This window comes from Indicator indicator, chromosome 26 (genome assembly GCF_027791375.1).
Source record: "Indicator indicator isolate 239-I01 chromosome 26, UM_Iind_1.1, whole genome shotgun sequence".
NCBI classification, from domain to species: domain Eukaryota; kingdom Metazoa; phylum Chordata; class Aves; order Piciformes; family Indicatoridae; genus Indicator; species Indicator indicator.
Genome location: NC_072035.1, coordinates 10,164,278 through 10,189,110, shown reverse-complemented (window position 1 = coordinate 10,189,110; position 24,833 = coordinate 10,164,278). Strand labels below are relative to the sequence as shown.

The 24,833-nt window shown below is 48.0% G+C and overlaps 2 protein-coding genes across 3 annotated transcripts; one reads left to right on the top strand and one right to left on the bottom strand.

Moving 5' to 3' along the window:
- Nucleotides 1–25: 25 nt before the first annotated feature.
- On the bottom strand, nt 26–4,775 carry ISCU (iron-sulfur cluster assembly enzyme). 2 transcript variants are annotated; one of them, XR_008489360.1, is made up of 6 exons: nt 4,692–4,775; nt 3,756–3,869; nt 3,416–3,526; nt 2,769–2,847; nt 1,225–1,591; nt 26–438 (listed from the first exon to the last, which is right to left on the bottom strand). XR_008489360.1 is itself a non-coding variant. In XM_054392559.1 (5 exons), exons 1-5 carry the CDS (start codon nt 4,773–4,775, stop codon nt 1,494–1,496), a joined length of 486 nt encoding a protein of 161 aa, XP_054248534.1. In that variant the 3' UTR covers nt 1,178–1,493. The 2 variants fall into 2 exon arrangements, 1 of the variants encoding a protein (XP_054248534.1); XM_054392559.1 differs by lacking the exon at nt 26–438 and having other exon boundaries at nt 1,178–1,591.
- A 574-nt stretch (nt 4,776–5,349) lies between these two features.
- On the top strand, nt 5,350–24,573 carry SART3 (spliceosome associated factor 3, U4/U6 recycling protein). The gene is made up of 20 exons (XM_054392523.1): nt 5,350–5,526; nt 6,569–6,695; nt 7,827–7,931; nt 8,606–8,790; nt 10,196–10,301; nt 10,954–11,078; nt 11,525–11,680; nt 13,260–13,398; nt 13,793–13,900; nt 14,257–14,334; nt 14,543–14,601; nt 15,023–15,132; nt 16,072–16,184; nt 16,704–16,780; nt 17,170–17,335; nt 17,425–17,432; nt 18,141–18,587; nt 20,027–20,179; nt 22,064–22,251; nt 23,493–24,573. Exons 1-20 carry the CDS (start codon nt 5,350–5,352, stop codon nt 23,671–23,673), a joined length of 2,808 nt encoding a protein of 935 aa, XP_054248498.1. The 3' UTR covers nt 23,674–24,573.
- The last annotated feature ends 260 nt before the right edge of the window (nt 24,574–24,833 follow it).

The following is a 24,833-nucleotide window of genomic DNA, read 5'->3' as shown; positions in this document are numbered from 1 at the left end:
GGGGGGGTGGGGGAGGGGTGTGGGGAGGAGGGGAGGTGTGGTTTAAAATCTTAAATGTTTCCAAATGTGTTTTCTCCTTGTTTTGGAACCTATGGAAACCCTCCCCCCCAAGACAAAAAAGCAATCACCAGAAGGCACAGGAGAGAGTGGTGGCCTGCAGCACAGAGGGTAAGTCGTGCCAGAGCACCACAAAACATTTAATTTTCAGATGATGCTCACCTCAAAATAGTTAATTTTTAAAGGCTTGGGAGCTGGGGAGCAGCTCACAGTTGCTGTGTGAATGCTCAAGTGGGTGAGCACCACACCAAGCATGCTCTCTCCACGACCTGCCCCTCCAGCAAAGCTCAGCAGAAGATGTAGAGGCAGCCCCAGAGGGCACAGATCCATCTCTGCTCCCTGGGGAGCTTCCTCACAGCCCAGCATCGCCATGGGTCTGAACTGAAAGAGGGAGATTCAGATTGCAGAGAAGGAAGAAATGTTTGACCCTGAGGGTGGTGAGAGCCTGGCCCAGGTTGCCCAGAGAGATGGGAGATGCCTCCTCCCTGGAAACATTCCAGGTCAGGTTGTTTGGGGCTGTGAGCAATCTGCTCTAGTCGCAGCTGTCCCTGCTGAGTGCTGGGGGTTGGATTACAGGTCCCTTCCAACCCAGGAGGGGGTCAGGCTCTTCTCCCATGGAGCAGCAGGACAAGAGAAAATGGCCTTGAGTTTTCCTAGAGGGGGTTTAGGTTGAACATGAGGAACAATTTCTTCCCCTTGAGGGTTGTCAAGGCCTGGCCCAGGCTGCCCAGGGCAGTGGTAGAGTCCCCATCCCTGGAGGGGTTTCAAAGCTGAGTAGGTGTGGTGCTGAGGGCCATGGTTTGGTGGTGCCCTGGCAGTGCTGGGCTAACAGCTGGATGACCTTCAGGGTCTTTTCCAACCTAAACAACTCTAGGAGGTGCTTCTGTCCCACCAGTGTAGTGCCAGTGCCCTCTGGTGCCTGCTGCAGCCTGCCAGCAGCTGGGGGAGGAGGGAGCCAGGCGCAGATTGCGAAATGCAAGCCAGACACAGCTGCTGTCTGTGGGCAGTTTGCAGCCACACACAGCCTGAGCTGCAGTTCTCACACCAACATGGAGACCAAGGCAAGGTTTCCCACTCAATTCTGTGAAATATTAGGCAAAACTATACATCTTCCCCCCCCCCCCAACAAAAAAAAAAAAAGAAAACAAAGTGCAGCCCTTCCAGTACCGGAACAGCAGGATTTTCTCTCCTGAGAGAAGCCACTGCAGTTGAGGAGCCTTCTTCACTTTTAACGTGGTGAGAGGACACAGGTTGTGGCCAGGGCCAGGCCCCCAGAGGTGTAAGCAGCAGGAGAGTGGCTGTACACAGGTGAGCAGTGACACCTTGTGCGTAACTTGTGCGTATCTTACAGCTTCCTGTAGTAGTGCAGAGGGTCCTACTAACAGCTAGAGAGATTGCACCGCAGAGTGGAATGAGGATGAGCTTTGCAGGCAGCTTCAGGCCTTGTTGGCTTCCTTCTCTGCCTCCCCTTTGTTTGGATCTTGCTTCAACTTGTAATCAGCCAAGGCAGCCTTGATGGCATCTTCAGCCAGCACTGCGGACCAGAAACAAGGATGAGGAAAAGCCACTCAAGAGAATTGTCAAGGTTGGAAACATCTCTAAGGTCTTCAAGTCTAACCTTCTACCCAACGTTTCCATGACCACTGGAGGCCATGGGACTGGAACTTCTGTCTGATGAGGAAAGGCTGAGAGACCTCGAGCTGTTTAGCCTGGAGAAGAGCAGCCTGAGAGGGGATCTTGTGAATGTTTACCAAACATCTGAAGGGTGGGGGGTGAGAAGGGGCCAGGCTCTTCTCAGTGGTGTCCTGTCATAGGGCAAGGGGCAATGGATACAAACTGGAATCCAGCAAGTTCTACCTCAACATGAGGAAAAACTACTTTCCTCTAAGGGTGACTGAGCACTGAAACAGGCTGCCCAGAGAGGCTGTGGAGTCTCCTTGTCTGGAGACTTTTGACACCCATCTGGATGTGTTCCTGTGTGACCTGCCCTGGGTGGTCCTGCTTTGGCAGGGGTTAGACTCAGTGATCTCCAGAAGTCTCTTCCAACCCCTACCGTTCTCTGATTCTATGTCCCCAAGTGTCACTACTAATCATTTTTGAACACCTCCAGGGATTTTGACTCCATCACCTCCCTGGGCAGCCTGATCCAATCCCTGACCACTCTTGCAGCAAAGAAATTTTTCCTCGTGCCCAAGCTAAACCTCCTCTGGCACAATTTCAGGCCAGGTCCTCTTGTCCTGTTAGTTACTTGGGAGAAGAAGCCACCACCAGCCTCACTCCAACCTCCTTTCAGGTAGGTGTAGAGAGCATTGAGGTCTCCTCTCACACTCCTCCTTCAGGGCAAACAATCTCAGCTCCCTCAGCCTCCCCTCCCAAAACCTGATCTCCAGAACCTTCACCAGCTTTGTTGCCCTTCTCTGACTTAGCACCAAAGATGGTGTAAAAACAAGAGCAGCCAACAGCAGCTACCACTGCAGCCTGCATCTTATTCTGATCTTTTAAACACTTACCACACAAAGTCCAAAAGATCAAAGAGATCTTAAAACAACCCTGAAATCTGAACACAAGTAACTTCCTCCTGTGTTGCCAACCTTGTTCCTTGTGCAGAAGCTTTATTTGGAAAACAAGACTCAGAAGCAGCTGTGGTGCTTCCTGAAGTCTCCCATCCAACCATCTGCAGTTGTTTGAACTTTGTTGGGTGCTTTACTTACTGGAGCAGTGCAGTTTGACTGGGGGAAGGCAGAGCTCTTTGGCTATATCTGTGTTCTTGATCTTCAGCGCTTCATCAACCTGAAAGGCAGACACCATGAGGTCACTGCTCACGTGAGGTACAACACAAGCCACAAAGGCACCTGGAGAGAGTGCTTTAAGGCTCCAGAATCCACATGGAAGAACATCTCCATTGCCAGAGGCAGTGAAGGATGCTGGAATTAAGAATGTCTCAACCTAAGCAGCAGTGGGAATGAAGCAAAGCTCACCAGTCATACTGAGGGTTACTCTGCTCTAGCTCTGCTTGTTTTCTATCCTAATCCAAAAAAGAAACTTCTTGTCTGGCAGAAAAAAGAGCTCTAAATCATCTAAAAATACTCCACCGTTAACCTTTCTGCCAGAAGCTGCAATCACCACGTTTCTGCTGGTTGCACAAGACACAAAGTACTTCCCAGCTCATCAGTGGATACTCTTGGAAAAGGCAACTCTTGCCCTACAAGTCAGGCCACGAGCAGGGCTGGCCCCTTTCCTGCTGCACAAAGCCAGCACTGGGATTCCCAGGCCAGCGTTTCCTGCGTGACCCCAGCAGAGGACACAGGTGGGTTTGAGGCTCTGCAGGCTCTCTGTGGTGCCACCTCTGAGCCCTTACCGTTTTCCCTTTGACCCACTCTGTGGCCAGTGAACTCGATGCTATCGCCGATCCGCAGCCAAAGGTTTTGAACCGGGCGTCCACGATCTTCCCATGCTCATCCACCTCCACCTGCAACAGCAGTGGTGGCATCTCAGTAGCCAGCTTGGCCCCAACAGCCACCCCGGAGCCACCCTCTCAGGCCCAGCAGAGCATGACACAGCCTGCCTGGGCCCCAAGGGATGTTCCGGGGTTGGAGTGCAAGGAGGGAAGACTCCGCTGCACCCCTGAGGGGCAGGTTTGGGCCTTGCAGCAGCCTCGGGGGACACCCTCTCCCGTGCCAGCGCGTCCCCAAGGTCACCTGCAGCTTCATGACGTCGCCGCAGGCCGGGGCGCCCACCAGGCCGGTGCCCACGTTCTTGGAGTTGCGGTCGAGGGAGCCGACGTTGCGTGGGTTCTCGTAGTGATCCACCACCTGTGACAGCACCACCACACCCACCAGTCATGCAGTGCTTGAGGCTGGAAGGCAGCTTTAAAGGTCACCCACTCCAAGCCCTCTGCAAGCCAGCAGGGATCTCTGCAACCAGAGCAGGTTGCTCATGGCCCCAAACAACCTGACCTGCAATGGTGCCAGGGATGGGGCAGCTACCATCTCTCTGGGCAACCTGGGACAGGCTCTCACCACTCTCAGTGTCAAACTTTTCTTCTTTTTCTCCATTCTGAATCTCCCTCTTTTAGTTTAAACCCTCATCCCTTGTCCTGTCCCAACAGGCCCTGCTCAAATGTCTGTCCCCAGCTCTCTGCTCAGCCTCTTTAAGCACTGATAGGCCACCAGAAGGTCTCCCTGGAGGCCTTCTCTTCTCCAGGCTGAACAACCCCAACTCTCTTAGCTGGCCATACAGCAGACGACTTCCAGCCCTCCCATCATTGTTGTGGTCTCCTCTGGCCCCACTCCAGGTCTGTGTCTCTGCTGTGGTGAGGATTCCAGAGCTGATCTGCTGGGGATCAGCCCAGAACAGAGTTGGCTCTGAGCTGGGAGCACGCTGTACCGGCTCATGTCCAGCTTTTCCTCCCCAAGTCCTTCTCCACAGGGCTGCTCTCCAGCCCGTCATTCCCAGCCTGCATCGATACCGGCTACTGTCCTGACCCAGGTGCAGGACCTTGCACTTGGCCTTGTTGAACCTCACGAGGTTCACGTAGACCCACTTCTCCAGATCCCCCTGGATGGATCCTGCCCCTCTGGCCAACAACCACCACATGTCCCATGTCCTCTCTCCCCGTCCCCGCAGTCCCTCACCTTCTTGTGGTAGCCCAGCCTGACCACCGCCTCCCTGCGCCCGGGCCGCAGCAACGCAGCCCCCGCTGCCCTTAGCGCCGCCATCTTCAGCCTGTGCGGGGGCGTGCGGCCCCGCCGCGCCCTTTTATAGCCTCGGGCCGGCCGACCACGCCCCCGCCACGCCCCCTCAGCGCCTCAGGCCCGGCGCCCACGTTTTACACCTGCGGAGGGCGTTCTGGGCAAAAGCGGCCGAGCGCTGAAGTCACCTGCGGAACCCCCCTCGTGTTAGCGCTAAAGCGATCAATAAGCACTCTTTCCAATCACCATACAGTTGGTGGGACGAGGACCGAGGAATGGGCAAGTCGCGGCAGCCACACTCAACATGGCGGCCGAGACGCGCCGCGCATGCCCCGGACCTCCTCAGAGGACCCTCTCACGGCGAGGCCCCGAGGCCTCGGCAGTGCCTGCACCTCAGCCAAGAAGACAAGGGGTACGGCCTCAGCAGTGCTCACCGCTGCGCGGTCTCGGTGTGAAGGCGAGAGCTGGATGCTGAGAGAGGCCACTCGCCACTGTCCTCGCAGCGGTTGCCCGGCGGCAGTGTGCAGCGGCGGGACAGGCGCCATCGAGCCAGCTCCGTCGGGGGGCGAAGCGCGGCTGGCTGCGGAGGGAGCTGCATAAGATGGCGGCGGCGGGAGCCGAGGCGGCTGCGGTGGCGGCAGAGGAGGAGAAACGGCTGCCGGAGGGCGACCCCGAGTCGGGAGGAGACTCGGAGGATGAGGGCGATTCAGACTCGTCTGGTGATGGCGAAGATGAAGAGAAAGAGAATGAGGCTGAGATCCAGCGGCTGGAGGAGCAGGTGGGGCCCGGTTGCGCCGGCGGCGGCGTGGGGAGGGGGCGGTGGGGCAGCACCACCGCTTCGGCTCGGACCAGGCCCCTAGGCCAAGGAAAGCGGTGCTGGAGCCGGCCCTGCTCTGGGAGCCCGCCGGCGTCGCTGTGAGAGAGCCGGCGGCCCCAGGCATCCCGCGGGAGCGGCACCGGGAGCAGCCCCGGGGCTATGGTCTGTGGAAGGCTCATCCGGAGGAACCGGGGAACCGAAGGCTCTTTTCCGGATGACCTCAAAGCGAGGAGCGACCCTGCCTCTGTGAGGGCTTGTTCTTTGTGACTTCCCATTGAAGTGACTGCGGCGGTGATGGGAAAACATCCATGGATGCTGGTGTAGTTTAGTGTTGGGGTCTGCTGAGGAGTTTGGAGTGTTTAGCGCCTGAAGTGGAAACTAAACGTTTTGGAGTTGTCTTTTGAGAGGGAAGTTGGCGAGAAGAGCCCTCGAGAGCACTTCGGCAAAGCCGCAGACTAGCAGGGGTTGGAAGGGGCTTCTGGAGATCTTCTGTCCAGCCCTCTTGAGTTGTTGTCATTGGAAAAAAAAACAAACACGAAAACAAAACAACAAACAAACCAGAACACCAACTTATTTAACTGTCTGGAGTTTTTTATAGCTTTTGAAGAAATTCAAAATACATTTGGCTCCGTTGAAAAAGAATTCAGTTTGTTACTCATAGGCCTGTTCTGTAGCTAGGTACCTGCTGTACTCCCAGTGGTGTTTGCACTGCTCAGCAGAGCCGTAAGCTGAGCTCTTAATGTTAACTTTCAAGCTCTTTTAAACCTGAAAGCGTTTCTTACCGATGTCTGCTTGTGACCTGAAAGCATCTTGCAGGCAGTAGTGTGAAGTTTGGTGCAACTGTGTGCACCAAGGTAGGTTTTGTCTTGGCTACATTAACACATGTTGAGGTTTATATGCCCCAGAAGAGATGATGAGCCTCTTGTTTTGGTTTCTTCACATCTATCACTTAAAACAGTAACAAAACCATTAAAAGCACTGTTGGTTTTTTTTTTCCTTTTAGCTCTCCATCAATGCTTTTGACTATAACTGTCACCTGGATCTGATCAAGCTGCTGCGCCAGGAGGGAGAGCTGATCAAGCTCAGAAGAGCTCGTCAGAAGATGAGTGAGCTCTTCCCCCTTACTGAAGGTAATTCTCCTCCTGTTGCAGCTGATCACAGCTCAAGCACCATCCTTATAAAATGCTGTTGCTTCAGTGGTGCAGTAACATTTTTGTGCCAGGCTTTCAGCAGTGTTGTTCCAGTCCAAAGAAACCTGAAAGATCAAATTTGGGACTTTTTCAACTCTGGATGCTGCTGGTGTTAGTGGCCAGCGTTGAGCTTGGCCTCTGGCAGGCACAGGGTAGTGAGCTTGTGGCAGGAACTTGAGTTGTTGTCAGTTGTGACTGTAATGTCCTGCCCTGTCCTCTGCCAGGGGGTGCTGCAGGAATGTGGGACTGAGAGAGGTGTTTGTGTATGCCTACCTACTCCAGTCCCTGGTCTGTCTCTTAGCTGGAGAGTTGCTACCAGGATGTGACTTGCTGTAGCCTAGGGACAGGTGACATTTGCTTGTGCTTCCTTGGCTCTAAGGGCTGGTAGCACACAGCTGAAGGACAGCAGCACTGAAACTGCTCCAGCCCCTTGGTGAATGTGAGTCAGAGCCCAGACAGACTCCTGCCAAGAGTTAAATTTCACAGTCAAGCAACCAAAGAAAATCAATTTTGGTGGAAGTTGTAGGTAGTCCTTGAAGGGGGTGGCTTGTTTGTTGTTGGGTTCTGTTTGTTTGTTTGTTTTGTTTTTAATCCATAACATAGAGGCAGTGTAAATATTGCAGGGGCTGCTCTGCCAGTGTGCTTTTAGCCTTGGCAGGGGGAAGTTTCTTTCTGTGCATGTGGAAACTTGCAGGCTCTAGAACCATTTACTGCTGTGTCTTGTAAAAGTGTGAGGAAAAGGGGTACTTCTGGATGCCTGTTTGGTTACTGGTACATGCTGGTCCCCTGCCCAAGGTACTGATAAACTGCTGCTGGCAACTTCTGCTTGCAAATTCTCCTGCCTTGAAAGGAAATAGGCTTGTTTAGTATCAATTTGAAAAGGCCTCTAGCAAACTTTTTTATTAACAGGGAGTAGTTGTGGAGGCCAAAACTGCTCTTTGGCCCTTGGCCATTTCCTCTTTCAAAGTCTGTTGCTTAAAAACTCTCTTAAAAGTTGAAGTGTGTTTAACTTGGCTTTTTTTTTTTTTTTGTGTGAACTTTGAGGATGTATTCTGAATTTCTTCCTTTCAGAAATTTGGCTGGACTGGTTGAAGGATGAGATAAAAATGGCTTCTGAAAGCTCTGAGAGAGAGAAAGTGTATGAGCTGTTTGAGAGAGCTGTCAAAGACTACATCTGTAAGTTGTTAACATCAGCCCCAAAATTAGTTATGTTTTGTTCAGCTGATGTCTTCTCCTTGGAATTCCTTCTTTTTTACAATGCAAAAATGGGATAAAAAATAATTATTTGTGTGAAGTGAGCCTCAGTTTTTCTGAGGCATCAGGGTTAAGGCCATTCCAGAGCAGTGCTTCAAGTGCCACTGCAGGGTTTAAAAATCTTCAAAATGAATGTTGTGAAGAGATTTCAGTTTATATTTTGTGCTTCTCTAATCTCCATGGGCAGCAACTCACTTAAGGAATGCTTTCTCTGTTACTTATTGGGGGGTCTTTTGAGTGCTGTGGCCCTTGACTGGGGGGATCTTTAGCTATTTCTTTGAGGAAAGTGAATGCTCCTAAAATGCTTCTGCCTGCTCCTGTGTTGCTTAGTGCTGTCTTTACTGCCACATCCCCTGTGTGACAGCTCCTCCAGAGCAGCCCATAACTGCTGTTTGTGGAAACATTGCAACTTTTCTTTATTACACTGGGTGGTGAAGAAATTTTGGTCTATTTACGTGCAGAAAATGAAGGGTTTTGCAAGGCAGAGATTCGACTTTTTCATCGGCAGCGAACGAGGGGTTTGGGGAAGCAGAGAGTTGCCTTTTTCGTTGTGTTTGAGGTGCTTGGGTCATCTGTTGCTCATAACTTTGGTACAGGTCCTGAGATTTGGCTGGAATATGCCCAGTATTCCATTGGTGGCATTGGGCAGGAAGGAGGAATCGAGAAGGTGCGCTCCGTGTTCGAGAGAGCCCTCACGGCGGTGGGGCTGCACGTGACCAAGGGCACAGCTCTCTGGGAGGCTTACAGGGAGTTTGAGAATGCCATACTGGAGACAGCACAGGTAAGGCTCCTCCCCTGGGCTCTCATCACAAACCACAGCACAGCTGCTTGCTTCTGCAGCCCCTTCATGGGTCTGCTCTGAGAAAAAAAGCTGTAGTGTCACCCAGTTGTTTCTGCTGGGCTGTGATCCTTTGCTCTGAGGTAAACACTCTGTATTGATGTCCTGGTGTGGATTTGTTTTTAAAGAGGATGGTAAAATCTCATACCCAGAAGCAAAGTTTCACTCTGCTCCTTCAGCTTGAACTGACAAGACTAACTTTGAATTTTCATCAGGGTGTCCAGTGCTAGGACAAGAGGGAATGGTTTCAAGTTGAAGGAGAGTAGGTTTAGACTGGATCTCAGGAAGAAGTTCTTCAGTATGAGGGTGGTGAGACTCTGCAACAGGCTGCCCAGGGACATTGTGGATGCCTTCTCCCAGGGTTGCTGAAGACCAGGTTGGATGAGGCCTTGAGCAACTGAGTCTAGTTGAGACTAGGCTCATGGCAGGGAGGTTGAAGTAGGTGACCACCTTCCACTAGCCCAGGGTGCTCAAGGCCTCATCCAACCTGGCCTTAAACAGCTCCAGGGAGGGGGCATCCACAACCTCCCTGGGCTACCTGTTGCAGTGTCTCACCACCCTCACTGGAAAGAATTTCTTCCTATCTCCAGTCTAAATCTACCTTCCTCAAGCTTCAATCCATTCCCTTTCATTCTGTCACTACAAACTCTTGTAAAAAGTCCCTTCCCAGCTTTCTTGTGGGCTCCCTTCAGGTACTGGAGGCTGCTATTCAGCTTTAACCTTACTCATTATTTCACTTTCTTTGTGACTTTTGATGATGTTATCCCTGGAACACACATTTGACATCTGCCAAAGACTCCTTTAGCTAGCATGTGAATGTTTCCATTTACTTTTTGCAGTTTACTACCTAAGATGTGCAAGTTAAGATGTCTCTGCCCACAGTATGGGAGATGGAACTAGATACATCTTCAAAGGTCCCTTCCAACCCCGTTCTATGAAGTGCTCTGACAAAAGAGTAACAGGAGAACCCCCTTTCATCCACAAACAGAGAGCAAGCTGGAAGCTTTAAACCATCCCTGCACACACCAGGGATTTATTGAGAAGCTATTTGGCAGCCCTGTGGGTTTGTGAGCAGTCTGGTCACATGCTGCCTACTTCTGTTCAGGTTACCATTTCCCCATGCATGTGTCAGCTCTCAGTGAGGAATGCTTTCCACCTTCACCAGCTTCTGAGTAGCAGTTTCCAGGTTTTGGCTTTCACACTGGTGGCCTGAAACACAAGTTGGCTGCATCTGTCCTTCAGGGATCGTGCAGTCCCTCGGAGCCCAGATCCTCCAAGTCTGTGGCCAGTTCCTCATCGTGTTCATCAGCTCAGGGAACTGATTAAATGTCAATGCTTTTGTCTGCAGCCAGCCCCTGGCAGCATTCCATCTCCTGAGCAGCAGCAGATGCTCTGCAGCCAGCTTGAGAAGATCCACACGTTGTTCAGGCGCCAGCTGGGGATCCCACTGCTAGGTGAGAGCTGGAGGGGTGGTGTGGATAAGCTGTGGCACAGGCAGCCAAACTGCAGCTGTAGAACTTGGGGGTGCTCTAATCAGTGACTTTTGCCCTGTGAATGATGCATGGATCCCATTTGTTCAGAAGTAGCCTTGCTCACTGAGACTTGATTTAATCTGCTACTTCATTACATGGTGGGAGGCTATTTAAAGTACAAGTGATGGGCAAAAAATACCACTGAGAACTAGGAATTCACTAAGAACCTTTCTTGGTTCTTAGCTGGATTGATCAAATCCTGCCATATCTGTTTCATACTTTAAACTCCTTGAGTCCCTTTTCTTGCTGCTTTACTTAACAGGAGAAGCTTAAGCACAGTTCTTTGACTTTTTTGTTTGCATATTGAAAGATTTTTGGGTTCTTTTCTTTGAAGTCTTGGGCAAGTCTTAACCCCTTTTGGCTCTTCTAAGTCAAAAGGAGTAGTTTGGATACAACTTGCCCTGAGTTTGCATTGTGCACTGTGTAAGATGAAGTGTCTAAACCCTTTGAATGTGTGACAGTTAATGTACAAAACTGTGAACAGAAATACAAATGTGAGAGTGAAATATAGGTTGAGTTCTATTTCTTCAGTCCAGTGAGTGTGTTACTGATGGGGTTTCATGGCTTCTAATAGATATGGAGGCTTCCTATGCTGAGTATGAGGAGTGGTCAGAAGAACCAATACCAGAAGCAACAATAAAGAATTACAAAAAAGCTTTACAGCAACTGGAGAAGTACAAACCATATGAAGAGGCACTGGTAATGCTATTACTTATATTTTGCTTTAACAGTTAATTGCTTTGGGGGGATTTTTTTTCTCTCTATTTTTTTTTTCCCCCCACACTTGACTACTTTTCTAGCCACAGAGATAAAGCTGAGAATTGCTAGGTGTGAGCAATGTGCAAGAAGCCTCACAACTGGGTATACTGGAAACTATTGATTCTGTTGAGTGTGTCAGGCCACCTTGAGGTACACAAGTACTTTGGATGCTTCCTCCAGCAGTCTGGACTGAAAGGACCCAAAAGCAGGGATCTGAATGCTTTCAGAGTGCGTGGTGGGCAGAGATACCTGAAAATCAAAAGCTGTTGGTACTTAGCAGCCAATCTCTTGTGTGGAATTTTGCATGAGAACCACTCTGAGTAACTGTTTGAATATTGCTTTGTTCAGAGGAGTTGAACCTTTTTCTATCCCTGTTTGTTTTCCAGCTGGGTGCTGAAACACCCAAGCTAGCAGAATATCAAGCTTACATTGATTTTGAGATGAAAGCAGGTGATCCAGCTCGTATTCAGCTGATCTATGAGAGAGCTTTGGCTGAGAACTGCCTTGTTCCAGATCTTTGGGCACGCTACAATCAGTATTTGGTAAGGAAAAAAAAAACCCAAACCAGATATTTGTGGGTTTATTTGCCTGGAGGGTGGTGGTGATTTTTATTCTTCTAATCTTAGATAAGTGAATGTCCAGGAAGCTCTACATACATCCTGTCCCATAAAATTCTTCAGTAACTGCTTTTCACCTCATCTTTTGTGATGAGGGGCAATGGCTTTGAGGTGGAAGAGGAGAGATTCAGACTGGAAATGAGGAAGAAATACTTTCCAGTGAGGGTGGGGAGACACTGGAACAGGTTTCCCAGGGAGGTTGTGGATGACCACTTCCTGGAGGTGTTGAAGGCCAGGTTGGATGAGAACTTGAGCAACCTGGGCTAGTGGGAGGTGTCCCTGCCCATGTCAGGGGGTTGCAATGAGATGATCTTTAAGGTCCCCTCCAACCCAAACCATTCTGTGATTCTTTTGGCTTCTTCCTTGTTTCAGTGTTGTGTTTATTGTTCAGGTGAGCATTTCCTCGCTTTTTCCTCTTAACAATTAAGTTAGGGGTGGGCCTCAAGGCTTGTGCTACCTGGCAGAGGGGTGTTACCCAGCTGTATTGTCAGCCCTGGAATTGTCTCTGGCAGCATATCATCCAAAGGCATTGCTTTTGAGGGAAAAAGCCCTCTTTTGCCTACAAAAGCCAGAAGAAAAGCAGTTTAGTGCTGAATCACTGGGGAGCCTGCCTGTCCTTCAGGAGGCACAGATGAATTAATGAAGGTACTTGTTTGAGGGCTACTAGTGCTCTGCTGAGCAGAGGGAACTAAGCTAATTTGCCAGCTAGCTGAAGCGAACCCAGATGTTCAGCCTGTAGTACATGTGGGCTAGTTAGTGCAGTTTGAGAAGCATATTGGACTTGAAAGGCAGGTCTCTTAATCTTGAGATCAGTGTAACTCTCTGCAGGAGCCTTGTCTAGGCTGAGCTGCTCTGTTATCTCTTCAGACAGCAGGTTGCAGGTGGAACAGCACCTGCCTTAGCAGACCCTTGTGTGCATCCTGTTCTTTGCATCCTTTCCTCTTAACATACTAAGAACAGCTGGGAATTTACTCTCATTGACAGAAAATTGGCTTGGTTAGAAGCAGACATTTGTGTGCTGCAGACTGAGTATAGCATAGGGTTCTTGTTGGTGTTGCTCCTGAGCAGATCTTTTCTGTTCTTAAAGTGCTCACTGGGTTTTTAGGAGTATAGACTTTAAAATCACAGAATCCCAGCATGGTGGGGGCTGGAAGGGACCTCTGGAGATCATCCAGTCCAACCCCACCCTGCTCAAGCAGGGGCAGCCACAGCAGCTTGCCCAGGATCACAATGTCCAGGTGGGTTTGGAAGCTCTGCAGAGAAGGAGACTCCACAACCTCTCTGGGCAGCCTGCTCCAGAGTTCCACCACCCTCACACCAAAGAAGTTTCTCCTCCTGTTGAGATGGAACCTCCTGGGTTCCAGTTTGTTCCTGTTGCTATCTTGTCTTAGCTTTTCAAATTTAAAACAGAAGTACTGTTTTCAAGGCTCTGTAGAAGCTGATATTTGTGTTGGGTGGTCTCTCTGGCTACAGGAACTTAAACTCTGTGGTGTGATTGTTTCAGGACCGACAGCTGAAAGTGAAAGAGTTGGTCCTGTCTGCTCATGACCGTGCTGTTAGGAACTGTCCCTGGACCGTTGGGCTGTGGATTCGATACCTCTTGGCCATGGAGAGGCATAGAGTTGATCACAGCATTATTTCTGGTAAGGAAAGACCATCTCAGTAAAACTCTGCAGTACAAAATTGCTGTGTGCACCCTAAAGTTTAACAACCAGGGCCTTGTGGGGTGCTGCAGGATTTGTTTCCGTCCTGCTGATGAAATGCAGGAGTTGTGCTGGTAGAGCAAAGCAGCTTTGGCTGAGCAGCTTCAGTTCTGAGCAAGCCACAAACAATTTGCTTGACCATTACTGGTTTTAAATTCCCTTCCTAAACCAATTTGCCAGATGTAGGATTTCTTGGGTTTTCCTGTCTTCCTACAACTGCCAGGTGTATCTATTTTTTTTTTTTCTGTTTTGTTTTTTTTTCCCTGTTGCTATAAGTAGTGATTTTTGTCACTATTGAAAAGGAGGTGTTTTTTTTTCCCCCGTTTTCTTTCAGAAATGTTTGAAAAAGCTCTGAATGCAGGCTTTATTCAGGCAACAGACTACGTAGAAATCTGGCAAGCTTATCTTGATTACCTGAGAAGAAGGGTGGATTTTACACAAGGTATGGATAATATTCATGTAAACTCTTTTGTGTCCCTCTCAAACTGATTATGCTTTTAAAATTTAGCAGTAATTTCATAGAAATTACTTTCTGGCCACTTGGTGTCTATGAACTGTATGAGTTTAATTGATGTTTAAAATCATCTCTTGGCCTACAGAATAGATTTGTGCTGATGCAAAAATGCCCCAAATGAAATGCTTGGTGGTTCTTTGTTATGCATGCAGTAAACTTCATTGAAGTAGTAAAAATTCCTCCCACAATAAAATCCTCATGGGTGTTAGGGAAGAGGTTTCAGTGAATGTGAGATGAAAATTAAATTATTATTTGAAGGCAATTCTTTTTTTTTTTTTCTCCAGACTCAAGTAAAGAACTGGAAGAGCTGCGGTCTGCATTCACTCGAGCTGTGGAGTACTTGAAACAAGAAGTTGAAGAGAGTGAGTTAAATCATCCAATAGATTGTTTTCTTTTCCTCACAATGAATTTCTAGAGGGCCAGTTCTCCACACAATGTTTAACTTGTCTTCAAGGGCCTCCAGCATTTGGAGAAAGCTACAGATAAATATTTCATCTACAACTTAGAGCTTGTTTAATAAACACTTGGATTTCCAAGAGCCATCCACAAATTGCTTGTTTTTATTCCCAGGATTCAGTGAGAGTGGAGATCCATCCTGCACCATCATGCAGAACTGGGCAAGAGTTGAGGTGATGTTTCTGTTTGATGTATTTAAATTCCTAGAGTAGAGAAAATCAATCAGCTCCAAACTGCAATCCTCTTGTACTTGGGTGTTTTGTCTGGGTGACTTTGAGTAAATCTTCCTCCTTCTACTCTGTGTGGACTGCTCAAGCACATAGTGTAGCTTCAGGCTTGAAGTATGGCATCTCAAGAGAGAAGCTGCATTGTCTTGGAGAAAGCTGCCAGTTGTTGGCATGTTTACCATGCTGTGACTGCAGCATGGGACGTGTGAGTAGCTTGGTTAGCAGGCTGGTGGCTTGGAACTGAGGACTAGGCTGTAAACTGCCTTAAATCCTGCTTAACTGAGTGCTGCCTACACTAACTAGTCCCAAAGTGGAGCAGTGAAATAATCACTAGATCATACTGAGTGCTTCAGGTGCTGTGTTTCAGGCCCGCTTGTGTAACAACATGCAGAAGGCCAGAGAGCTCTGGGACAACATCATGACGAAAGGGAATGCCAAGTATGCAAACATGTGGCTGGAGTATTACAACCTGGAAAGGTAAGGGCTAGGCTGGTTAGAATCACAGAATGGGCTGGGTTGGAAGTGACCTTAAAGCTCATCTAGTTCCAATCTCCCTTGCCGTGGGCAGGGACACCTCCTACCAGACCAGGTTGCTCAAGGCCCCATCAAGCCTGGTTTTCAACAATTGGCTTGGAGCCTCCACAGTTTCCTTGGCAACCTGTTCAGTGCCTCACCACTCTACTGGGGAAGAATTGCTTTCTCATGTCTAACCTTAGTCGAGCAGCTTCTAGTTTGAAGCCATCACCCTTCATCCTATCACTTTGTAGAAAGTTGTTCTGTAGCCCCCTTCAAATGCTGGAAGGCTGCTCTGAAGTCTCCCCTGAGCCTTCTCCAGGCTGGAAACCCAACTGTCTCAGCCTGGCCTCACAGCTGAGGAGTTTCAGCCTTCCAATCATCTTTGTGGCCTCCTCTGGCCCTACTCCAACAGATCCCTGTCTTTCCTGTGCTCAGGACTCCAGAGCTGGCCCCAGAACTGCAGGTGGGGTCTCAGCTGAGCGTGGCAGAGGGGCAGAATCCGCTCCCTGCCCATGCTGCTGGGGATCAGGGCAGGACAGGGTTGGCTCTGGGCTGTGAGCACGAATTGCCAGCTCATGTTGAGCTTCTCATCAACCAGCACCCCCAAGTCCTTCTCCACAGGGCTGCTCTCTATCCATTAACTAAAGAGTTAATTAACTCTTTTAGTCTCCTTAACTAAGACAAGCCTTAGCTGCTTAGTATGGGTACACTTCATAGGGTTTTGCAATGTGGTGATGTTCTTCCAGCAGCCCTGCCCTGTACTTCAGAAGCATTCCATCAACAGTGGGTTGTGTTTGGTGGGGAAGGAGGGAAACCATTGGCACAGAACAAAGTGACCTGTCATCTTGTACTCCTGATGTGGAGGGTTGGCTCCTCATGGCTGTTCTTTCCCTCCTGCAGAGCTCATGGGGACACTCAGCACTGCAGGAAGGCCTTGCACCGAGCGGTGCAGTGCACCAGTGACTACCCAGAGCACGTCTGCGAGGTGCTGCTGACACTGGAGAGGATAGAAGGTAACTCACAGCGCATCATCTCATTTTACCTGCTCTGGTTTGTGTACAATGTGATACCCAGTGAATCTGATCTAATGCTTGGTTGTTCTTGTTTCCTTTTCACTGCTGTGGCACACACAAGCAACTCTTCCCCTTCTCCCCCCCCAGCTTTTCCTTCTTTTTTGGCTTGACTGGGAGCCTGCTGAAATTGGTTGGGTTTTTTTCTATGCCTTTTTGAAGTGTCTTGTTACAAGTGGGAGGTTTTTGCTTTGCTGGGGTTTTGTTTTTTTTTTTTTTGCTTTGAAGACTTTTTTAGTTTTCATGTGTGATGGTGAATACTAAATTCAGTGAATTCATAGAATTTATAAAATCATAGAATCAGAATCATTTCAGTTGGAAAAAACCTTTAAGATCATCAAGTCCAAATAATTGACTCTTATTTTTCCAGAATTGTATTTTCAAGATAAGGATAATAATATAATAGATACAAAGATGTTTTTTTAACCCCCCCCTTTTTTTTTGTTTTTTCTTATCTTTTAGGAACATTGGAAGACTGGGATGCAGCAGTTCAAAAAACAGAAAACAGATTAGCTCGAGTGAATGAACAAAGAGCAAAGGTCAGAACTTCCTGGGAGCTACCTAAGTGGTCTCTAGGAAATAACCTTTATTAAGATCCTGCTTCTCGGGATGTCACATCTCTAATACTACTCCTCTTAGATAAGCTTGCATTATCTTGAAGCCTCAAAACTGTTGATTTTTTTTTTTTTCTTTTTTTAGTTGAAAATGATGCTAACCTCATGTTGTTTTTAATCTTTCCCCTTTTGGCTGGATACAAGAATAAACTGCACTGCAATTTGAGATGTGCTAGGAAGTGATGATCCTGGCAGTGCTGCGTTTGATGTAGCTTAGGAGAAAACCCTCCGTGTTCAGTAACTCCAGAAAATGTTGTACAGTCACTGGGGAAAAACAAAAAACAACTAAATAAATAAATCTTGCATGTTTGTAGGCTGCTGAGAAAGAAGCTGCCCTGGCAAAGCAGGAGGAGGAGAAAGCTGAGCAACGAAAGCAGGCTCGGGCAGAAAAAAAAGCTTCCAAAAAGGCTAAAAAAACCAAGATCGGCGACAAGCGCAAAGCAGACGATGATGATGAGGGGGAGTGGGGACAAGAAGAAGGTAAAAAAAACCCCAACAAAACCCAAATGACTAAAAGCTTCAACCTCTGATGACATGGTTATTAGTTGGCTCCTCTCTGTTAGAGGCAGATGAGGAAGTGCCATCACTGGTGTCTTCAGCGCTGCTGTCTTTTCTGGGTTTCTTTCTCCTAGGAGGTCTTTGTGGTAGCGAAATAAAGGCAAGACTAAGTGGTTTTGGATCCATAGAAGTAGAGGTTTAGAAGGAAAAACCTCTACTTCTAGGGATTTTTTTAATATTTTTATTTCAGAGAAATTGTGATTTTATTTTTTTTTTTTTTTAATTCAAGAAAGTCATTTTTCTGACTCATCAATTGATGCTGAGGCATCTGTCTAAATTGGGTTGTTCAGTACTGAGGCAGTCTCTCAGAAGCTGGTAACAGGATTTTAATAGTTTGCTGCCCTCAGGGGAGTTGTGGGAGCTTTTGTGTTTTTATTTCTTTAAAAAAAAAAAAAAAAAAAAAGAAAATAGATAGTGAAAATCCCAACAGATAAAGAGAGGAAAGAAAACCCAAACATGGATCAGAGGTTGGAGCTGACAAAGGATGTGGGGGCATAGCCTCATTATTTCTGTTTAAATCCTTTTTCTTTTGGTCAAGTAACTTGTTAGTCATTCCTCAAAACCTGAAGGAGGTTTTAATTTGGTGTCTTCTTCACTTTATTTGTGGTTTTATGTGCTGCTTCCAAACTCCATGGTGTGCAGGAGGGCAGCTTCATTTCAGTGGTAAGCAAAATGGTGTCTTTTTTTTTTTTTCCTAGTAAAGCTTTAATGTTGTTACTTAGCAGAGCAGCCCAGCAAGAAACACAAAGTAGATGGTGATGGTCTACTTCTGGAAGAAGACATGGAGGTGGAAACTGGCTTGTTTGGAAGAAGTGGAGCTGACAAGCCAGATCACCCAGCAAACCAAAAGGAGAAGGCATCAACCAGCCGAAAAGACATCCCCAAAGTTCTGCATGACAGCAGTAAAGATAATGTCACTGTCTTTGTCAGCAACCTGTCCTACACCTTGGCAAATCCTGAGGTGAAACTGAAAGAGCTCTTTGAGAGCTGTGGGGAGGTGACAGAGATCCGTCCAGTGTTCAGCAACAAAGGCACTTTCCGGGGCTACTGCTACGTAGAGTTCAAGGAAGAGAAGTCTGCTCTCCAGGCTCTTGGCTTGGATCGTCAGGTTGTGGAGGGAAGGCCAATGTTTGTTTCTCCATGTGTTGACAAGAACAAGAATCCAGACTTTAAGGTAAACTTTTCTTCTTTCAACTGGCTCAACAGTGGAACTGCATAGGAAAGCTAGCAGAGCATGTTGCTTCCAGAGCAGTAAAGTCCTGGTAGACCACAGGGGGACCATGAGCCAGCAATGTACCCTTGTGGCCAAGAAGGCAAATGGCATCCTGGGGTGCATCAAGAAGAGTGTGGCTGGTAGGTTGAGGCAGGTTCTCTTCCCCTTCTGCTCTGCCTTGGTGAGGCCACATCGGGAGTAGTGTGTCCAGTTCTGGGCTCCCCAGTTCAAGACGGACAGGGACTTGCTGGAGAGGAGAGAGCCAAAGGCTGCAATGATGTTGAGGGGGCTGGAACATCTCTGATAAGGACTGAGAGAATTGGGACTTCTTAGTCTGGAAAAGACAAGACTGGGGGAGGGATCTCGTCAATGCTGATCAATACTTCAAGGGTGGGTGTCAGGAGGATGGCACCAGGCTTTTGTCAGTGGTGCCCAGTGACAGGACAAGGAAAAACAGGCACAGACTGGAACATAAGTTCCATCTGAAGCTTCATGAATTTAAGGGTGACAGAGCAGGCTGCCCAGAGAGGTGGCACAGTCTCCATCTCTGGAGACATTCCAAAGCCACCTGGATATGTTCCTGTGTGACCTTCTTTAGGTGACCCTGCCTTGGCAGGGAGGTTGGGCTCAATCTCCAAAGGTCCCTTCCAACCCCTGCCATCCTGTGATACTGTGTTCTGGGAGTTCTTGCATCTTATGCTACATTACCACGAGTCAGAACTGACATTAGTTTACTCAAAATTTGCAGAAATCTCGTGTGAGCAGCTTGTTAATGGTGTGATGGGCTCAGATTTCTACTTGAGCATCTCTGGAAAGTACTTCTTTCAATTGAGTCATAACAGCTCAACCCACTGGCTCTTGTTAATGATCTGTCCTAGGGATAATCATACAATCAGTGGGTTTGTGCACTACAGAGTTACTGCACAGGAGAGCTTAATGTTCAGAGAGTGACAGCTGAGCAGAAAGACCTGATCCATGGCTGTCCTCGTTGTGAAGGAGATGTAGAAGCATTTATTTGCAAGTCCTTGGTGTAGCCTGTGTCTGTATGCAGCTCTTTTTCAAGACACTACTGTGCCTTTAAGGCATTTTTGTCTCACTCAAATATCACAGAATGGTTTGGGTTGGAAGGGACCTTAAGTCTCATTTCAACCCCCTGCCATGGGCAGGGACTCCTTCCACTAGGTCAGGTTGCTCAAGGCCCCATCCAGCCTTACCTTGAACACTTCCAGAGATGGGACATCCAGAACCTCCCTGGCCGAGCTGTTCCAGTGTCTCACCACCCTCACCATAAAGAATTCCTTCCCAATACAAAGTACTCTTAAGCTTTTGGAGGTGGAATAGATTGAAATCCTTGGAGTCTCTGGCTGGTTTGGTACCTAAAAGCCTTTTTACTTCCTCAGGTCTTCAGGTATAGCACTACCCTGGAGAAGCACAAACTCTTTATCTCGGGTTTGCCGTTTTCCTGCACTAAGGAAGAGCTGGAAGAGCTGTGCAAAGCTCATGGGAACGTCAAAGACATTCGTCTGGTCACCAACAGAGCTGGAAAACCCAAGGTAGGAAGTTTGACAGCACTTGGGAGTACAGGAAAAAACTGCTTCAAGCTTTGCAAAGACTACTTATTTTTAAAGTAACTGAGTAGATAGAGTTCATCTGGCAGAACCAATTCCCCTCCTCGTGTTCCTCAGTTCCTTGAGGCTATTGTTCATAACACCTGCTGCAGTAATAGATTTGCCAGTGAGAAATGAGCCACCTCTCCCTGACAGGGCTCATTATTTCCCTCCTGGAATAAATGACTCCTTGTTAAATTAGAGACTCTAAACCAGCTGCTGCTCTGCCAAAATTCTACCTGACACCTCAGCTGTGTCTGCTGTGGGGCACTTAACAGGTGCCATCTTGGTGATGATGTGTGTGTGTGTGTTTTCTAGTTCTTGGCAGTATCTCCAAGTGCAGCTCCTGTTGCACACAGGGCTGGCATGTAGCTCAGCTCTTGCAATCCACATTCTGAGCTGGGATTCTACCTAAACCACTAATAATTTTATTTTTAGTGGTAGATGAAATCACAGACCCATTTAGGTTGGAAAAGACCTTGAAGATCATTGAGTCCACATGTTTTCCCAGCACTGCCAAGTCCCCCAAACCTGGTGTATTTCGTGTGAAACTGGACAATCCAGAAGTACAGCTGAAGGGTTTGAAGATGATTTAGAAGAATAACAAGAGCAGAACTGAGAGGTGATGCCTTCCAGCTAGGATTCTGCCATAACAGCTTCTGGGGAGGCCCTTTTGTCCACTTCCTGGGAATAAGACCCCATTACTGGTGATGTACCAGCATCTGGTTACCAGTGTGGTTAGCAGCTGTTGCTGTGTGAACTCAACATGGATCCCTGTCCCACAAAGAATGCTTTTATTGCTGGTCCTTGTTCTCAGGGCATCAATGCCAGTCTCTGTAGAGCTCTTGGAGCTGCTCAAGAGGGGGTTTACTGCCCTTGAAAGCACAGAGACTGCTTTTAGGGAATTAACTCCTTGGGTGCAAGTTATAGCTTAATGAAGAATCACAGAAGAGTTTGTAGATCTTCCTGTTCTCCCTCTACAGATTGATTTATCTTCCTTTCCACTATGAATCCAAACTGTCCAACACCAGATTCAGCCTGGATGGATGTATGATACACATTGAGAAGTGAAGACTTGCCACTGACACAATACTTCATTACAGTTACTGGGATCTTGGCTTCCTTTTTTAATTCATAATACTACTTCCACAAATTAGGGCATCATGAATGAGAGTCAAGAAGTGCAGGTTGTAGATGTGTAGGTAAGAATTAAGTGGAGAATAGTGAGACTTAGCCAGGTTCATAGAATCAAGAAGGCTGGAAGAGACCTCAAAGATCGAGTCCAACCTGTCACCCTAAACCTCATGACTATCTAAACCATGGCACCAAGTGCCACGTCCAATCCCCTCCTGAACACCTCCAGGGATGGTGACTCCACCGCCTCCCTGGGCAGCACATTCCAATGGCCAACCACTCTCTCTGTGAAGAACTTTCTCCTCACCTCCAGCCTAAACCTCCCCTGTGCAGCTTCAGACTGTGTCCTCTTGTTCTGGTGCTGGTTGCCTGGGAGAAGAGACCAACCCCCTCCTGGCTACAACCTCCCTTCAGGTAGCTGTAGACAGCAATGAGGTCTCCCCTGAGCCTCCTCTTCTCCAGGCTAAACAGTCCCAGCTCCCTCAGCCTCTCCTCATAGGGCTTGTGCTCAAGGCCTCTCACCAGCCTCCTTGCCCTTCTCTGGACATGCTCCAGCAATTCAACATCTTTCCTAAACTGAGGGGCCCAGAACTGGACACAGTCTGCTTCCTGTACAGTGCTCTTTAGCCAAATGATTCAGGAGAGTGCCATGCAGACAGAAGTAGTAATCTGGGTTACTCCTTTTCTGTTACCTAGGGCCTGGCCTATGTGGAATACGAAAGTGAAGCTCAGGCCTCCCAGGCTGTGCTGAAGATGGATGGGCTGACAGTGAAGGAACACGTCATCAAGGTGGCCATCAGCAACCCCCCGCTCCGCAGGCTGCCCGACAAGCCCGAGGCAGGCAAAGCTCCGCAGTTCGCGGTGCCCCGACCCGTTTATGGAGCGTAAGTACTGCTGGGGGGGCTGGCAGTGCTGGGCTGCTGAGATGTAGGAGTCTCACCTGGAATGAGAGGACATTCAAAAGGTGCTCAACCACAAAAAATTGGATTGATGAGAAGCAGATTTCTTTATCAATAGAAACAGGTCTGTAGGGACTGAGAGTATTGGGCATTGGGCATGGGGCATTGAACCACAGAGTCATTCTGGTTGGAATAAACCTTTTAAGATCATCAAGTCCAACCATTAACCCATCAGGTTGCTACTAAACCATGTCCTCAGCACCACATCTCCACAGCCTTTAAACCCCTCCAGGGATTGGGGACCTCCACCACTGCCCTGGGCAGCCTGGGCCACGCCTTGACAATTCTCAAGTGGAAGAAATTGTTCCTCATGTCCAACCTAAACTTCCCCTGCAGCAACCTGAGGCCATTTCCTCTTGTTCTATAACTTGTTCCTTGGGAGAGGAGACCATCCCTTGTCTAGTTCCAGCCTCCTTTCTGGAAGATAGAGAGCCAGAAGGTCTCCCCTCAGCCACCTCTTCTCCAGGCTGAACAACCCCAGTTCCCTTGACTGCTCCTTGTAAGACTTGTGCTCTAGACCCTTCACCAGCTTTGTTGCCTTTTTCTGGACCCACTCCAGCACCTCAATGCTCTTCTTGGAGTGAGTGGCCCAAAACTGAACCCAGGTTTCCATTTGCAGCCTCACCAGTGCTGAGTACTAGGGCACAATCGCTGTGCTTGTCCTGTGTCACTGGGGCTGACATTAGCACCTGAGCACTGAATTTCCACATCCTGTTGTTCTGGAGAACCAGCCATGATGGTTCAGTGAGCATTGAAGCTGCTCTTTCATCTTGCAGGGTGCTCCTGCTAAGCAGCAGGAGTTGTGTTGTATTGCAGCATTGTGTTGTATGTCCCTGTGGATAAACGTGGAGCTTCATAGAATCAGTCAGGGTTGGAAGAGACCACAAGGATCGTCTAGTTCCAACCCCCCTGCCATGGGTAGGGACACCTCACACTAGATGAGGCTGGCCAGAGCCTCATATTGAGGACTGTGGGCCAGTTCTTTTCTGCCAGGACTTGGGCAGACTGAGAGGGTGCCCAATGAAAGCTTTGCACTGATTACTCCTGAAACGAATGACAGGGGTGATAAAATGAGGAAGACTTTCTGTAAACCTTAGCCCTTTGTGTTTCGCCAGGGTGTTGAAGGAGCACTGGGCTGTTTTTAAGTGTCACTTTTTGCCCTGCAGGAGAGGGAAGGGAAGGACGCAGCTTTCCATGATGCCTCGCGCGCTACAACGCCAGAGTCATCCCGTGGCTAAAGCAGAGAACGGGATGGTCCAGAACTCACCAGCAACTTCATCCAAACCCCCTGAGGAGCCTAAAAAGATGTCCAACGCGGATTTTGCCAAGATGCTACTGAAAAAATGAGCAAAAGACCCAGGGGGAAGAAAAGCCTGCGATCAGCAAGTCTGGTACAATGTGAAATGCCTTTCTGGAAGCCATGTTGTGTCCTTAACGCTAGCACGGAGAGAACGCCGGTCGCAGTCGTGTGTAAATACAGCTCTGGACTGCTGCATTCATCAGGATCAGTGTAGGATGGTACAAACCCAGGTGTTTGGTTGGTTTGGGTTTTTGTTGGGTTTTTTTTGTTTGTTTTTTTCCTCTAAGAGCAAAGTGTTACACTATGTTCTGGTAAAATGGCATTTTATGATTCCTCATATTGAGGGTAACAAGGGGGGGAAACTATTTCCTGCACAGGTTGGGCACCACGTTGTGTTTTCTGAGTGCTCTACAATTATTTCTCTTTCATTAACGACTGAGATGGGATGTGAAAGCCTTGGGAGATAACCTTGTCAAGCTTCACTGGTCAGTTCAGCTTCTGATTGCAGTCATTCTCTTTGAGAGCAAACCCATTTTCCACTCAAACACACCCAGCCAGGGACATCCATCTCCTTCCAGTTCCCAGTGAAATGGCAATGCCAGTACCTTCACCACAATGGCCTATTTTAGTATTGGGAGAGTTTCTATACATATGTGTGTATATGTATATACATAGATATGTATTCACTTGATGTTCCATTGGAATTTAACCTGCTTTTTATATTGTGTATTTGTACAAGACATTCAAATTTATTAAGTGTTGAAATACTTAGACCTGGGCATTTCTGTTCCCCATAAGCTCTACGTGCTCTTGCTGAGGACCATTTTTGTTTTTTGAGGGTTGTTTGGGGTTGTTTTGGGGTTTGTTTGTTTTTTTTCTTTTTTGGCTAGCTAGCTCACATGTCTTTTTGCAGGTGGTTTCTTTATGGTTTTGTACAAATGTGAAGTGCAAGTTGATGCTTCTTGGTTTATTAAACTCTGAGTTCTCAAAGGTTTTCTATAAATATTGTTGATTTTGTTTGTTTGTTTTAAAAGTGAGTGTTGGAATTGCACTTATGGCAGCTGGGTCATATGGATATGTACCTCACCTCTTAGGTGCACTGAGATTTGAGCTAATTAAAGGTATGTGACACCTTTCCATCCAGTGTGAAGATCCTGGAATCACTACAGTAATCACTTCAAACTTTAATCCAGTAGATCATCTCGGT